Source organism: Delphinus delphis, chromosome 9 (assembly GCF_949987515.2).
Source record: "Delphinus delphis chromosome 9, mDelDel1.2, whole genome shotgun sequence".
Lineage (NCBI taxonomy): Eukaryota > Metazoa > Chordata > Mammalia > Artiodactyla > Delphinidae > Delphinus > Delphinus delphis.
Genome location: NC_082691.1, coordinates 100896811 through 100912251, shown reverse-complemented (window position 1 = coordinate 100912251; position 15441 = coordinate 100896811). Strand labels below are relative to the sequence as shown.

The 15441-nt window shown below is 64.7% G+C and overlaps 1 protein-coding gene across 4 annotated transcripts in view; it reads left to right on the top strand.

Annotated features, from left to right (window-relative positions):
* KCNH2 (potassium voltage-gated channel subfamily H member 2) overlaps positions 1-13863 on the top strand; it is a 30152-nt gene extending 16289 nt beyond the window's left edge. Inside the window, exons 3-14 of one of the 4 annotated variants that reach the window (XM_060020064.2) lie at positions 815-1258; positions 1852-2063; positions 6441-6869; positions 7382-7769; positions 8098-8297; positions 8786-9038; positions 10034-10227; positions 10473-10572; positions 11211-11483; positions 11560-11746; positions 12081-12258; positions 13473-13863. In XM_060020064.2, coding sequence (XP_059876047.1) covers positions 815-1258; positions 1852-2063; positions 6441-6869; positions 7382-7769; positions 8098-8297; positions 8786-9038; positions 10034-10227; positions 10473-10572; positions 11211-11483; positions 11560-11746; positions 12081-12258; positions 13473-13724 — 3110 coding nt within the window. In that variant the 3' untranslated portion in view covers positions 13725-13863. Of the gene's footprint in view, positions 1-814; positions 1259-1851; positions 2064-3798; positions 3907-6440; positions 6870-7381; positions 7770-8097; positions 8298-8785; positions 9039-10033; positions 10228-10472; positions 10573-11210; positions 11484-11559; positions 11747-12080; positions 12259-13472 lie in introns of those variants that run through there. The other 3 variants (XM_060020061.2, XM_060020063.2, XM_060020062.1) reach the window with 3 other exon arrangements.
* The last annotated feature ends 1578 nt before the right edge of the window (positions 13864-15441 follow it).

The window sequence follows — 15441 nt, the reverse complement described above, 5'->3', positions numbered from 1 at the left end:
TCAGACACCTCCTCCTCCCCCTGCGTGGCCTTTTTGGGTTTAATTTTTTTTTTTTTTTTTTTTTTTTTTTGCGGTACGCGGGCCTCTCACTGTTGTGGCCTTTCCTGTTGCGGAGCACAGGCTCCGGACGCGCAGGCTCAGCGTCCATGGCTCACGGGCCCAGGCGCTCCGCGGCACGTGGGATCCTCCCGGACCGGGGAACGAACCCGTGTCCCCTGCGTCGGCAGGCGGACTCTCAACCACTGCGCCACCAGGGAAGCCCCACTTGGGTTTAATTTTAAATGTTCCCTCAGAGTCATGGCAAAAGAAACCACCTCTTGGTTTCTCAAGCTCTAAAGTGGCAGCATTAGTAACACTGGCCCCACCTGTTCCATGGGTACCGCCTCCAAGGTGGCAGGGTACGGCGGGAACCCGTGGCATCACTCCTCCATGTGGATGCAGGCCCTGCCATTTACTGTGTGACCTCCAGCAAATCACATAACTCACTGACGCCTAAATTTCCTCAAGTCTAAAATGGAGGTAATGATACCCGATGGGTGCAGTGGTGAGAGCCACAGGTGGTTTATGCAGAGACTGCCGGTGATGTGAGGCTCAAGAAATGGTGGTTTATTATTGGCGGAGTCTTAGATACGACGGCACTCTAGACTTTTTCTGGAGACTTGAGTTCTGTGCAGTAGGAGTGGGGGTGGAGGGGTGCCGGCGGCTCTCGGGGCTCCCACTTTCCCTCCTCCCTCCCCTTGGTGACTGGGCTGCAGCTGCTAGGCCTGGCCCTCTCCCGGGCTGCGGACGCCATGCACCTCCCCTCTCCCCGCAGGCCGCGCCAAGACCTTCCGCTTGAAGCTGCCCGCGCTGCTGGCCTTGACCGCCCGGGATTCGTCGGTGCGGCCGGGTAGCGCAGGCGGCGCCGGTGCCCCGGGGGCCGTGGTGGTGGACATGGACCTGACGCCCGCGGCGCCCAGCAGCGAGTCGCTGGCCCTGGACGAGGTGACGGCCATGGACAACCACGTGGCGGGGCTCGGGCCGGTGGAGGAGCGGCGCGCTCTGGTGGGCCCGGGCTCGCCGCCCGCCTGCGCGCCCGGCCCGCACCCGTCGCCCCGGGCGCACAGCCTCAACCCTGACGCCTCGGGCTCCAGCTGCAGCCTGGCCCGGACGCGCTCCCGAGAGAGCTGCGCCAGCGTGCGCCGCGCCTCCTCGGCCGACGACATCGAGGCCATGCGCGCTGGGGCGCTGCCCCCGCCGCCGCGCCACGCCAGCACCGGTGAGGGTCGGCCCCACCCCTGCAGGAACTGCCCGGCTGCGTCCTCAGCCGCGGGCCTGTCCATTCCAGGCCCTCAGCTTCCTCCCTCTCCGCCCTGTCCTGTGTGCCTGGGAGATGGAAATCCTATTAAGCGCTTACTTAATCCCATTAAGTAGCCTTTTATTCCATTAAACGTGCATTCATCCCGTTGCATTCTTCCACTCTCAGAGCAGGTGCTGGCCCCGAGGAGCTGGCTCTCCCAGGCTGGCCTGGAGCGGGGATGCCCACGGGAGTCGGGAAGGCGGGAGAGGCATCTGGGTCCCTGCCACCACCTGGGCCTCTGGCAGGCTCCCAGTGCCTGCTGAACAGACCCGTATAGAGGCTCTTTCCCCTTCGTCATCTCATAGCTGCGTCAGGCGCGCTTCCTTACGGTGGGGAGGGGCCTGCCCTCACTTGTTTCTCAGGGACTCCACTCCTGTTTCCTGAGCTGCCCTCAGTGAACCCCACGGCCTGGCTCCTGCAGGGCCCGTCTCCACCTCAGCTCTGTGTCGTCGACCTGACGGCCTTTGCCCCTGCCTGCCTGCCACCCTGACTCCCTTTCCCCTCCACCCCAGGGGCCATGCACCCCCTGCGCAGCGGCCTGCTTAACTCCACATCAGATTCGGACCTCGTGCGCTACCGCACCATTAGCAAGATTCCCCAAATCACCCTCAACTTTGTGGACCTCAAGGGCGACCCCTTCCTGGCTTCGCCCACCAGCGACCGGGAGATCATAGCCCCCAAGATAAAGGAGCGGACCCATAATGTCACTGAGAAGGTCACCCAGGTAGGTGTCCAGCTCGCTGGCTCTCTGCTCACGTGGGAGGAGCTTGGAGGGAGTGGAGTGGGAGTGGACTGTGGTCAAAAGGGGGGTGGAGGGGTGCAGTCAGTGAAGGCCTCCTGAAGGTGGCGGACGTGCCGGCTGGGGGTGAGGGTGGCGTTTCAGAGCTGGGACGAGAGAGATCCTGGAGCAAGGGAGACTGGAGGGGGTGCCCACGGGAGGGGCAGATACAGAGGACAGGTGGATGGGGCTCAGGGAGGACAGGGCAGTTGAGGCCGGGCACCTGGCAGGGTGAGGGTGGGTGGGAGAAGGTGGCCACGGGGCACAACAGAGTCCTGGGCGCAAACCAACGGGAGGTTTCCCGTTAGAAGGGGCCACAGAGGTCAAGGTTGGGGGTCCTGATTCTTCTAGGCCAGTGTGATGAGCCAGGCAGAGGGTGGGAACCCGGTGCTAGGACCAGGGTGGCCTAGAGGTGCCCACCCCTGTCTCCAGACCATGGGAGAGGAGAGTTTTCCTTCCCAAGTCGGGAGGGGAGGGTATGGAGTTGGGCGCACAGATACAAGAGGGGTCGAGTCCCCGAATTCCAGACCAGAGAAGATTGACAGCCCGGGGGGGGGCACTGCCCAACACTGCCCAGTGGCAGGGCCAGCCTGGTCTCCTGCCCCCTCTTGGCAGCAAGCCAGCCCCACTGCCCAGTCCATCCCAGCTCCTTCCCGTCCTGGCCTGGGGGTGGGGTGGGGGAAGGTCAGGACTGAGAAGCCGGGGACGGAGGGGGCTCCCGGGCCACGCCTGGCTCGCCTCAGTCCCACCGCCCCCTCCAGCTCCTTGGGGCTCCCTGAGCCGCCCGAGTGAGGGAGCTGTCCGCGCGCTGCCGTGGGCCTCCTCAGCCCTCCTCCTGGCCCCGCTCCGCTGCCGCCTTGGCTCTCTGGGTCCCTGCCAGGTCTCCGGCCCCTTGGCCTTGACTCCAGAACGTTCCCCCCCACCCTAGGCCCCATATCTGGCTGCCTCGGCCTCACCCCCTCCCACCTCTGCCTCTCTCGTCCTCACCTGGAGCCCTGCCGGCTGCCCTGCCCCTGTGCCCACAGCGTGTGCTGTCGTGCTGTGGTCTGTGCGCGACAGCGTGAGCCTGTGCTCCCGGCTCTTTGGTGGCCGGCCGGTCGCTCCATCTCTGGGTGTCTGTCTGACTCTGGCTGGCTGGGCACTGGACCGGCGGGGCGGGGGTGTCAGGGAGACCATTAATCTGCGGTGACAGGCCGGGCTGCCGGGGGGAGGGGGAGGGGCACGGGCCGCGGGAGTGGCTGCAGCGGGAGCCCGGAGCAGCGGGCCGCGGGGGAGGGGGCCTCTGGCCGGCGGGCGGGGCGCGGGAGCCCGGTGCCGGCGGGGCGGGGGTGGGGACCTGGGAGGAGGAGGGGCCGGCTGGAGGAGCCGAGGTTCCTACCGCGGTGCCCTGCCGCTGCTGGGCTGGCAGCGGGCAGAGCGCAGCACCCTGGCAGCGCGGCCGGCACCAGGGGGCCATGGGCGGCCTGAGCCAGGCGGGCTGCTGTCCGCGCTCACTGCCAGGGTGACCCCAGCCCCGAGGCCCAGCCCCAGTGACCCTGGCTTCGTGCCAGAGGCTGCCCTGGGAGCCAGGCCGCCAGCGGCTGGGGCGCAGCCTGGGCCGAGGCTGCTGTTGAGGTGCAGGTGAGGCGCTGGCTGGGCCCTTGGGCCCCGGGCAGGCAAGCTGGGGGGAGCCAAGTCCTCCATGGCGGCCCCAGCGGGGAAGGCGAGCAGGACAGGGGCTCTGCAGCCCAGGGCCCAGAAAGGCCGGGTGAGGCGGGCCGTGCGCATCTCCAGCCTGGTGGCCCAGGAGGTAGGTGACCGCCCCAGCCCCTCCCCTCCCTCCGGGGCGGGGGCACCGAGTTGGATGCGGCCCGGAGGGCTCTGGCTCCAGGCCGGGAGAGGGCTTCTGAGATGCAGGATGGTTTGGGAGCCCTGGGATCTGTGGCCCCGCTCGTCCCACTCCTGGCTCCGGCTTGCTTGCTCTGCTCCAGACCCGCTGGGCCTAGGTGGACAGTGTTTTTCTTGCCAGCGCTTCCCTTCTCCTTGGGCTAACGTGGCCCAGCCTTCTAGCTCGAAATGCACAAGGAGGAGAGGGGAGAACAGGAGCGAAGTGGGTGCGCGGAGGGGATGGTGGGGAGACGGGGGAGGAGAGGATGGCTTCCACCCCCACCCCACCTCCCCCAGCCAGCGGGCAGCAGCCTGGCCTGGCACAGAGGCGCAGGGGCTCCACCCCTCCAGCGCTCTGTGTGTCGGTGAGCGGACCCTGCGGCGGGCGAGGGAGGCGTGGGCTGCTTTGGGGGTCTAGGTTGGGGGGCTGGGACCCGAGGAGGCTGGGGTCAGAGGCACTGGTTGAGTGGTGAGGGCAGGCTGAGCCGGGCACCGGGCCCACCTCTTCTGGGGCAGCCTGAGGTGCTGGTGGCTACGCTGTGGTCCCCCAGGCTGCCGACTCTATGGGCACCTCCTGGGAGCCACGTCTCCAGCCCCTGGGGGGCTTCTGGCAGAGAGCCAGAAGCCAGCTCAGGGAGGATGGCCCGGGGAGTTGGAAGCGGCTCACGGGTGGGTCTGAGAATCCCACCCCTGTCGCCACCACCAGCACCTAAACTCTCTGCCGTGGCTCCTGTGACCCTCCCAGCTGGGGGACAGGTGTGGGAGGGGATTCTTCGCAGCCACAGGTGAGGCCCGGGGTTTGGCTTAAATGAGCTTCAGTATTCTGTGTGACAACAGGTTATGTAACAGGGGAGGTTAGATACCGGCAAGGCCGTGTGGCGAGCTGGTGGTTGCAGAGCTGAGCAGCCCGGCCGGCCCCCACAAGAGGAGGGCTGCGGGGCCGGGCCTCGTGCCCTGGCCTTGCCCCCGGCATGTGTGCTTGTGTCCTGGGCGGTGCTGGTCCTGCTGTGGGCGGACTCAGGTAGGGGGCAGGATCCCATTTGTCAGGTGTGGTTCAGCACCGCCTCCGGGGGCCTGGCCTCTCAGGTGTGGTGAGGAGCCCTATCCGGGAACCTTCTCCTGCCTCCTTGTCTCTGAGGGCCCTTTGCAGTCCCCACTTGAACCCTGAAAGTTCACCGCCCATGTTTTCTGCCTTAAGGAGCAAGGGGCTCGGGCTGAAGGCAGGGCAGAAGCGGGGGCCTAGAAGCCACGTGCCCCTTCTCCTGCCCCAGGCGCCAGCTGCCCACCCCACCCATCCTGTGCCTCTGGAGCCCCTGTGGCCAAACCCCTAACTATGGTCCATCTTAACTTCCAGTTACTTCCACTAATGAGGGTCTCCACACAGTCCATCTGGTGAGGGTGGTTCCAGGGGGTCCCCAGCTTGAATATGAATGGGAGTCTGCGGCTCCACCCACCACGGCCCTTCCCAGCACAGAGGCCTGAGGATGCGGGGCCCTGGCGCTTAGCGCTGCTCCCGCAGGGCCGGCAACCTTGGCTCTCAAGGGGGCAGGTGAGGCCTTGGGTTTGGCTGCCCAGGGATGGCAGGGCCAGGCTGGGAGAGTTTGGGGATTCTGAGGGGCAGGAGGAGGCCGCAGGGGGACAGACAGAGGCTCCTGGGACAGCGCGAGAAAGCTGGTCTCGGCTCTCCTAGTTTGGCTTGGGGGGAAAGAGGGGTGTGACTTGCTGCCACCTGGTCTGGATGGCGAGCCTGCCTCTGCCTGGGTGATGAAGGGGCAGGACAGGAGGTGAGCCGGTGCGGGGCTGGGTGGTCACTTCTGAATGGCTGCCCTGGGCCAGGGTGAGTAGGGAGGCGGAGTGAGTGTCATGGTCTCTCTTTCCGGGATGCCAAAGGGCCTGAGGCTGGGTGGCTGGTATCCTTGGGCCAGAGGCATGAAGGGACATTTAGGCCCTCAGTCCCTGGGCCACCAGCAATGGGACTTGTAAGGAGCTGCAGTGACCACCACCATTTACATCGCCCAGGCCGGAAGCTGTAGTCCTTAGAGCATTATCTGGACAGAGACTGTAGTTATGTGGGACGTGTGTGTGTGTGTGTGTGTGTGTGTGTGTGTGTGTGTGTGTGTGGTGTTTGGGGGGGTGGGTAAGATCTCACGGTGGGAGTTATATCCATAGTTATCGGTCTGTACTGCTGGTGGGGAGCAGTACTTGTGGGTGTTACTGCTCGGTGCCCTGGACTCAGCCAGCCAGGAGGTCCCGTGCCACGTGGGGAAGGAACTCTGGTGAGTGGCCGTGTCCGCTTGTCTGAGGTGGGCTTCCCCGCCTACTCTGCGTGGCCTCTGCTCTGGAGGGCCCAGCAGAGATGCTAGCTGCTCCTGCCCTGGAGGGCCCCACGGTCCGTCCTCCCTGCCCAGACCCTGGCTGGACATCATGCCCTCACCTGCACCTTCCCCGCCGGCTTAGGTCCTGTCGCTGGGGGCCGATGTGCTGCCGGAGTACAAGCTGCAGGCGCCGCGCATCCACCGCTGGACCATCCTGCACTACAGCCCCTTCAAGGCCGTGTGGGACTGGCTCATCCTGCTGCTGGTCATCTACACGGCGGTCTTCACGCCCTACTCGGCCGCCTTCCTGCTGAAGGAGACGGAAGAGGGTCCCCCGGCCCCCGACTGCGGCTATGCCTGCCAGCCGCTGGCTGTGGTGGACCTCATCGTGGACATCATGTTCATCGTGGACATCCTCATCAACTTCCGCACCACCTACGTCAACGCCAACGAGGAGGTGGTCAGCCACCCCGGCCGCATCGCCGTGCACTACTTCAAGGGCTGGTTCCTCATCGACATGGTGGCCGCCATCCCCTTTGACTTGCTTATCTTCGGCTCTGGCTCTGAAGAGGTGGGTTGGCAAGGAGGCAGGGGCCAGGGGAGGGCAGCGGGGGGTGGGGTGAAGGGGTGGGTGGGGACAGAGGGAGGGTGGTAGACGCACGGCAGAGCCCCAGCTAACCCGCACCTGCTCCCCTTCCCATGTGAGCCACTCCCCAGCTGGAGCGGTCCAGAGGGCTCACCTTTTCCTAATGTGTCTGTGTCCAAAGTGGCCACTGTCTTTTACTTCACATGGAAGTGCCCTGGAAGCTAGTGGGAGCTCTGGCCGGGCACCTGAGGGGGGTGCACCTTTCCGAGCCCCACTTTCCTCATTCTGGCCCTGGGAACCGTGAACCCTTTGTCACAGAGCTGGCACGAAGGTGAATGGGCTCCGTGCTGCGCCCAGTGAGTGGGAGGCGCTTTTATTTTGAGGAGGTCCCGGGGAGAGCTCCTCGGGGATCTCGCCTCCGATGTCCCGCGAGAACTGCAGCGCCCCCGCTCCTCGTTTGCCCCCCTCCCCCACTGAATATCCGCCGACCCCCATAGCTGATCGGGCTGCTGAAGACGGCACGGCTGCTGCGGCTGGTGCGCGTGGCACGGAAGCTGGACCGCTACTCCGAGTACGGGGCGGCCGTGCTTTTCCTGCTCATGTGCACCTTTGCGCTCATCGCGCACTGGCTGGCCTGCATCTGGTACGCCATCGGCAACATGGAGCAGCCGCACATGGACTCCCGCATCGGCTGGCTCCACAACCTGGGCGATCAGATCGGCAAGCCCTACAACAGCAGCGGCCTGGGCGGGCCCTCGATCAAGGACAAGTACGTCACCGCCCTCTACTTCACCTTCAGCAGCCTCACCAGCGTGGGCTTCGGCAACGTCTCGCCCAACACCAACTCGGAGAAGATCTTCTCCATCTGTGTCATGCTCATTGGCTGTGAGTGCACCCCTGGGGCGGGCGCGGGGGCCAGCCAGGGGCCCGGGGTCTGGGAAGGGCCCGAGACAGAGGAGAGGGTGGGTGTTAGAGGAGCCAGAGCGGGGCCCTGGGCCTTAGAGACCCCAGGGGCCTCCACATGGCATGTCTGGGGCTGGGACACCAGGGCAGAGGCGCAGGGCAGAGCCGAGGGGTGTGTGTGCCTGGGCTTTTGTGTTTGTGCATCTCGCGTGTGTGCTTACAATGAGACGTGACGGCATGTGCTGCTGACCCGGTACAGGGGTGGGCGGGGCCCCTCACACGCTGACGGCCCCACTCACCCCGCCCCCAGCCCTCATGTACGCCAGCATCTTCGGCAACGTGTCGGCCATCATCCAGCGCCTGTACTCGGGCACGGCCCGCTACCACACGCAGATGCTCCGGGTGCGTGAGTTCATCCGCTTCCACCAGATCCCCAACCCGCTGCGCCAGCGCCTCGAGGAGTATTTCCAGCACGCCTGGTCCTACACCAATGGCATCGACATGAATGCGGTGAGGCCGCTGGGCTTGGCCTCTGGTTGATGGTGGGCTGGAGGGAGCCGCGTGATGGTAGGGACTCCTCCTGATGTAGCGGGCACGTCTCAGACCGCCAGAGTCACCCTCCCCCGTGGTTCAGGTGGTCCCAGTTAGCGCCAGGCGGGACCCTGAGAGGAACGTTACCCTCCTTTTGCCCATGGAGCTCGTTTACTGGGTGAGCGGTCGCTTTGGGGCAGGTGCTAGACCAGGCTGTGGGTGATCGTGTTTAATCCTTACGACAGCCCCAGGCAGGAGCTGGTCTCCGAGCCTCACGCGTTAGAACGTGGAGGTTAGAGCAGTGAGGCGTCGTCCCCAAGGGTGCACGGCTGGAAGGGGTGGAGCTGGAGTGGGCACCCAGGTCCTTCTCCTGATACCGGACGCCCTGGTGCTCCCTGCTGGATCTCCGGGTGGGGGTGGGAGTGGGGTCCCGGGAGAGGGCATGCTGAGCTGCCCCCTGCCTGCAGGTGCTGAAGGGCTTCCCCGAGTGCCTGCAGGCCGACATCTGCCTGCACCTGAATCGCTCGCTGCTGCAGCACTGCAAGCCCTTCCGAGGGGCCACCAAGGGCTGCCTGCGGGCCCTGGCCATGAAGTTCAAGACGACGCACGCGCCGCCAGGGGACACGCTGGTGCACGCCGGGGACCTGCTCACCGCCCTCTACTTCATCTCCCGGGGCTCCATCGAGATCCTGCGGGGCGACATTGTCGTGGCCATCCTGGGTACGGCAGGGACCGAGGCCTGGAGGGGTCCCACCCAGCCCGTTAAGGACACAGCCCTAGGGGCTGTGGCCCCGGGACTACCCACAGGGACCTTGGGCTCCTTTAACTCACTCAAGCTCAGGCCTTCCAAGGGGTCGGTAGAAAGGACTCTGGGGGTTTCCAGATTCTGCTTCCCTTCAGGGTCTCCTCACGGGCAGTGACACTCTTGTTCCTTAAAACAGGACCACATCCAGATGCTCCAGGGTAGACAGTGGAGGGAGGTTGTACAGCCTCAGGCAGTACAACCAAGCCTTCGCCTCCAAAGCAAAGGGAGTCCTGCCCCTCTTCCCCTCACGCTCCTTCTTCTCTGCCCTACCTGTGCACGTGGGCAGGTGTACCTGGGCACTGGGACTCCCTGCCCTCTGCCTGTCCTTCCTTTGGCCCTGGACACCTCAGGGCAGATGTGCCAACGGGGGGGGGGGTCTTTATAGATTTTTTATTTCTCGGTTCGGCATAAATACGTGCTTATGCCACAAACACCCCCAAACACAACTGAAACCAAAGTTTTGCTAAACAACGGTCCCCTTAACTACATCCTGGTGTTTCCTGTTCTATGCTGTGCTAAGCTGTGCTATCCTGTTTTCTTTCAGTAAACAGAATGCTGGTCTTGATTCACTACTGTGTTTGATCTGTAGTTTGAAGAACATTGTTTATGGGGGTGCAGTGTTTGGCCAGGAGGGTGTTTGGGATGCGGGCTTTGGGGGGTACCAGAGGAGTTAGAACCCAAGGAGGAAGCCAGGGCCACGGGCAGCTGCTGGCTGGCCCGCACGCCCTGCCTTTGCGAGCTGGGGGAGGATGGGCTGGTTGATGCTTCCCTGGCCCTGGGGGCTGGGGCCTGGCAGTTGGTGACCAGACTGAGGGGAGGCGCCCGGCCAGGGTGAGAATGCCTGGAAGTCAGGTGCCCGCTGCCTCTGCTGCAGCCCCAGGGGCTGAGCCCCCCTCTCGGTGGCCTCCAGGGAAGAATGACATCTTCGGAGAGCCTCTGAACCTGTATGCGCGCCCTGGGAAGTCCAACGGGGACGTGCGGGCCCTCACCTACTGTGACCTGCACAAGATCCACCGGGATGACCTGCTGGAGGTGCTGGACATGTACCCCGAGTTCTCCGACCACTTCTGGTCCAGCCTGGAGATCACCTTCAACCTGCGGGATGTGAGTGGGCCGCGCTGCATGCTGGGTGGCTGCCCCTTTGCCGTGTGACCTTCTCTCTGGGCTTGTTTCCCTGTCTGTCGAATGGTATCTGGGTCAGACCAGGTTGTGAACGTCCCAGCCTCAGCCCCGGTCCCGGGGCAGAGCTCACACCCCCAACCCCACCTTCTCTGTTCGGCAGGGGGTCTGGCCGGGACCGGGCAGGCTGGGTGGGCGCGGAAGGGCCCTGACACCGTTCTTGGTTCCAGACCAACATGATCCCCGGCTCTCCCGGCAGCGCGGAGCTGGAGGGCGGCTTCCACCGGCAACGCAAACGCAAGCTGTCCTTCCGCAGGCGCACTGACAGGGGTGAGGCGGGGGGAGGGGAGGGGGCGGGGTCCAGGTGAGCCGGGAGGCGGGTGGGGGCGGGGTCTAGAGGAGGCGGGGCTGAGGGCGGAGCGCGGGGTCCGGCGGGTCTGCTCCCCCCAGGCTACACAGACCTTCCGGTCCTACCTTCAGTGTCCCGCCCCCCACCCCATCACCCCATCCTTTCAGGCCCACTGGAAATGTCGCCTCCTCCAGGAAGCCCTCTTCCACCCTCCAAGGCAGGGCCGTGCCTAAGTTTCTTTGGTCCTCACAGGGCTGGTGTCCTGGTGGGCACTGCTTTGAACTGATGAGGGGAGGAAAGACAGGACAAAGGAGGGCAAGGAGGCCAGCACGGGGGCTGAGGGCCCGGGGTCCCAGAGAGCCCCTCCCAGCAGTGCCACTGCCCGTGCTTGGGCAGCCAGTGGTCACAGACGACCTGGTCCCGCCCTCGAGTTCTCAGTCCTCTTGAAAGTGGGGGAAAGAGAGCAGAAGAAACAACTGGGGACAAACCAGGGCGTCCAGCCATAGTCGTCTCCCAGACCTGCTCCAGTCCCCTCCCCTCTACTCCCCTCCCCTCCCCTCCCCTCCCCTCCCTTCTGTGCCTCCTGCCTGCTCTGAGGCCCCTTCTCTGTTTCCCACAGACCCGGAACAGCCAGGGGAGGTGTCGGCCTTGGGGCCGAGCCGGGCGGGGGCAGGGCTGAGTGGCCGGGGCCGGCAGGGGGGGCCGTGGGGGGAGAGCCTGTCCAGCGGCCCCTCCAGCCCTGAGAGCAGTGAGGATGAGGGCCCAGGCCGCAGCTCCAGCCCCCTCCGCCTGGTGCCCTTCTCCAGCCCCAGGCCCCCCGGAGAGCCGCCGGGTGGGGACCCCCTGACTGAGGATGGAGAGAAGAGCAGCGACACTTGTAACCCACTGTCAGGTAGGGGGAGGGCCCCCTGGGCAGGCGGGCGGGGCGTGGCCTCTGTCCCAGCCTCAACCCAGCTCTCTGGCTCCAGGTGCCTTCTCAGGAGTGTCCAACATCTTCAGCTTCTGGGGGGACAGCCGGGGCCACCAGTACCAGGAGCTGCCTCGCTGCCCCGCCCCCGCCCCCAGCCTCCTCAACATCCCTCTTTCCAGCCCTGGCCGCCGGCCCCGGGGCGATGTGCAGAGCAGGCTGGATGCCCTCCAGAGGCAGCTCAACAGGTGAGGGTGGTCCCTGGGATCAGCCTGGGCCCGGCTGTGTGTGTCCAGGGACGCGGGCTAGTAGGGGTGGGGCATGGGCATACTGCAGTGTGGCCTGTGGGTTTCGGGCAGTGTCGTAGGGTGAAGTGGGTGTCTGCTCTGTCTAGGCCTGTCCACGTGTCCAGCAGCTTGACCCTCTCCTTGTGTTCAGAGCCGAGCCAGGGGCTGCCACACCTAGAATGAAGAGTGGACCTGGGGTTGACCAGTTGGCTGTCCAGAGGGTGGTCCTGAAGTTGCAGTCACTGGTGTCTCCACTTCCCTGAGACCCAGGGCGTCCTCCTCCTTCTCGCCCCAGGCTGGAGACCCGGCTGAGTGCAGACATGGCCACTGTCCTGCAGCTGCTGCAGAGGCAGGTGACGCTGGTCCCGCCTGCCTACAGTGCTGTGACCACCCCGGGGCCCGGCCCCACCTCCACCTCCCCTCTGCTGCCCGTCAGCCCCATCCCCACCCTCGCCCTGGACTCGCTTTCTCAGGTAAGTTCCAAGCACCCCAGCCCTGCCTCTTCTGCACCGATTCCACCCCAGACCGGCTTTGCTGCCCTTTCTGCTTGGCCTTGGGCCGCAGCCGCCTCCCACCCTGTTCCTGCCCTCATCCCAGGCTGTACTCCTGGAGGAGGGCTGCCCTAGGAGCTGCGAGCACAGAGCACAGCAGGAGAGCCCCCAACTAAGCCCCCAGACAGCTGGGCCAAGGAAGCCAGCAGGCCGAGTGGCATTCGCTCCCCTAGCGTCACCTGAATGGCCATATCTACTCAGGGTGCCTGTGTCATGGCTGTGGGTGGAGGGACTGTTGAGCCAGGGGCCTGGCGGTGGGTGCTGGGTGCCAGCGTGCCCTCGGGATAGGGTCCCAAGCCCCTGCTGCGACTGATACCCGCTGGGTCAGGTTCTGCTGCCAACCGTTGACTCTCATGCTCAGTGCTTTGCGGGGTTGTCCTGAAGGCTCTGGCTAAGCCCCAGGGTAGCACTTCCGGCCCGCATCTCTCCCCTCCTGCCAGAGATGGGCCTCTGTTGCCCTTTGTCCTCTCCCAAGTGGACACGTGTGTTCCTGGCCTCCTGACGGGACAGCTGTGTCTGGGTCTCAAGAATGGGGCTCCTCTGGCGACAAGAGGTGGCCTGGGATCTGCTCCCCCCTCCCTCTGGCATCTGCTCTCCCCTCCCTCTGGCATCTGCTCCTGTTTGCAGACACCAGGGCCCACGTCAGCCAATGTGCCAGTCTCCCTTCACAGCCTCCTCCGCAGGGATCTCACAGCAGACTCGTCAGCACCCACAAAGCCCCCCCTGCCGGCCCTGGTACTCTGCCTGGCCTTCCGAGGCCTGGCCGCCCGCCTGCCTCTGTTTCTAGGTCCCTGAGTTCTAGATTGGAGGAAAGAACCCTGTCTCTCTCTCTGTACAGCTTCTGTGCCAGCTCAGGGCCCCTTATTCTGGATTGGGTTTGAATCCAGCAGCCATGTTCCCTGGGGAGGGGAGCGGCTGTGGCCTCAGGCTCTCCCTGAGTCAGGCAGAAGCTCCCGAGGCCCCCAGATGCCCGGTCTGGCTCTTGCCCACCCAGAGCGCGTTTCTCCCAGAGCCGGTGGGAGTCGTGCTCTGTCTGCCTTGGCCCTTCTCCTGTGCCCTCCAGGCCTCTTCTGTCTGTCGCCAGGGTCTCCTGACCCTCTCTATCCTCTGACCCTCCCCTGCCCCTTGGCTTCTAGCTTCTCACACTCCGGTTTCTTTGCAGGTTTCCCAGTTCATGGCGTGCGAGGAGCTACCCCAAGACGGCCCTGCTCGACGCCTCTCCCTGCCGGGCCAGCTGGGGGCCCTCACCTCCCAGCCCCTGCACAGACACGGCTCAGACCCGGGAAGTTAGTGGGGCTGACCAGTGTGGACACATGGCTCACCCAGGGTTCAGTGCGCTGCCTGGGCCCCTCCTGTGGAGGCCCTGCCCGGGAGGCCCTGGCCGCTGACGGGAGAGGAATAGGAAGGCACAGCTCCTCCTCCAGCCCTTGGGACCATCTCCTCCTGCGGTCCCCTGGGCCCCGTTGTGGGGGGGAGGGGCAGGGACAGGGCCGGGCAGTGGATGGGGGTCTGTGGTCCCCTCACTGCCCTGGGGGCAGTAGCCGGTCTAACTGCCGGAGGCACCCGGCCCTGGGCCTCAGGCACCTCAAGGACTTTTCTGCTATTTACTGCTCTTATTGTTAAGGATAATAATTAAGGATCATATGAATAATTAATGAAGATGCTGATGACTATGAATAATAAATCATTATCCTGAGGAGACTCCAGGGGTGCTGGGAGGGTGCCGCCATCAGCACGCTGTACCCCACGTTCACGTTCATAGTGTTCGGTGCACTGGCCTCTCTGAGGGAATCCAGGCCGATCTGTCTGTGTGCACAGGGCCTGCAGGGGCAGCTCCGACGTCTGGGTGTGGAGTCTGTGCCGTCGGGGTGCTCCCTCGGGGCTGCCACAAGTCACCTCCAGGACCTCTGGCCTCCGGAGCGCCCTGCTTCCATGTGGTCCTGGATTCAGGATGGCAGAGAGCCACCTGGACTCTTTCACATGTAGAAATTGTCCTAATGGGATGCCAGGCCTGGGGTCCCGCCCCTCGGGGTCACGGTGGCTTGCTGGGTGGCGCACTGGCCCCCAGAGCTGGCCCCAGGCTGACTGCTGGCGGCTGTACTCTTCCCTCACACAGCTCGTGAGCCCAGCCCGTACTGATTTTAACCTGGGGCTGTATTTGGCCAAGCCCCCAACTTGGCCTTCTCTTGACCTTGACTCAGACTCACGCGGATCCTATATAATTGGCCCCCCACAGCAAACCAACTCGGGGCACGCTGGTTTTCTCAACCCTGACCAGAGCCCCCGCCCCCTGGTGTCTGGCTCCAGACGGACCTCACCTCCGTCACCTCCGTCACTTGGTCACCTGTGATCCCCGACCAGCGGAGCTGCCTGAAGAGGGTGGAAGTTTCAGGCGGCTCATTCCCAGTAACGGAGGGGCAAGTCAGAACAGATGTCCTGGGGCCAGTGAAGGGCGGTGGCTGTGTGCGTCCATGTGCTCGTGAGTGTGCGCGTGTGCACGTGCCATTCTGGTCTTGCGCGAACACCCAGCATCTCAGAGGAGCTGCCGTGCAATGGCCGTGGTAGGGCGGCTGCCAGCCAGCAGGAGGGGCCGATGGGCAACAGTGCTGCCCAAGCCCTCCAGGGTCGCTTAGTCCTGTAATCCCTGACCCTCCAAGGTGGGTGTGTTAGCCTTGCTTTGAACAGAGCCCATTACTGCCCGTGCCCGGGATGGGGAAGGGGTTGGCAGGAGACCCTGGTCTCTGAGCCACCTGGAGGGTGCTCTGTTTCCAGAGCGGGTAGGAGAGAAGTTCCTGGTGGTTCTGCAGCAGGGCCTTGGCTCCCCTACCAGAGGGTGGGACCAGGGAGGGGTCCCTGTGAGTTCAGCGTGCCCTGGGGGACAGGGCACGGGGAATAGAGGTGGGGGAATAGACCCGGGTGGTGGGGAGGGCTGACCCAGAGAGGTGGGCCAGGCAGAAAGGGCAGCTCTGTGCAACGGAATCTGGCACGTGTGTACGCGGTGTACACGTGAACGTGAGCGTGCATCTCTTCATGGTTTGGGAGCGCACACGCAGGCCTCCCTGGTGGATTGATGTGTGTGGGCGTGGGGTGGGGTTCTAGCTGGGG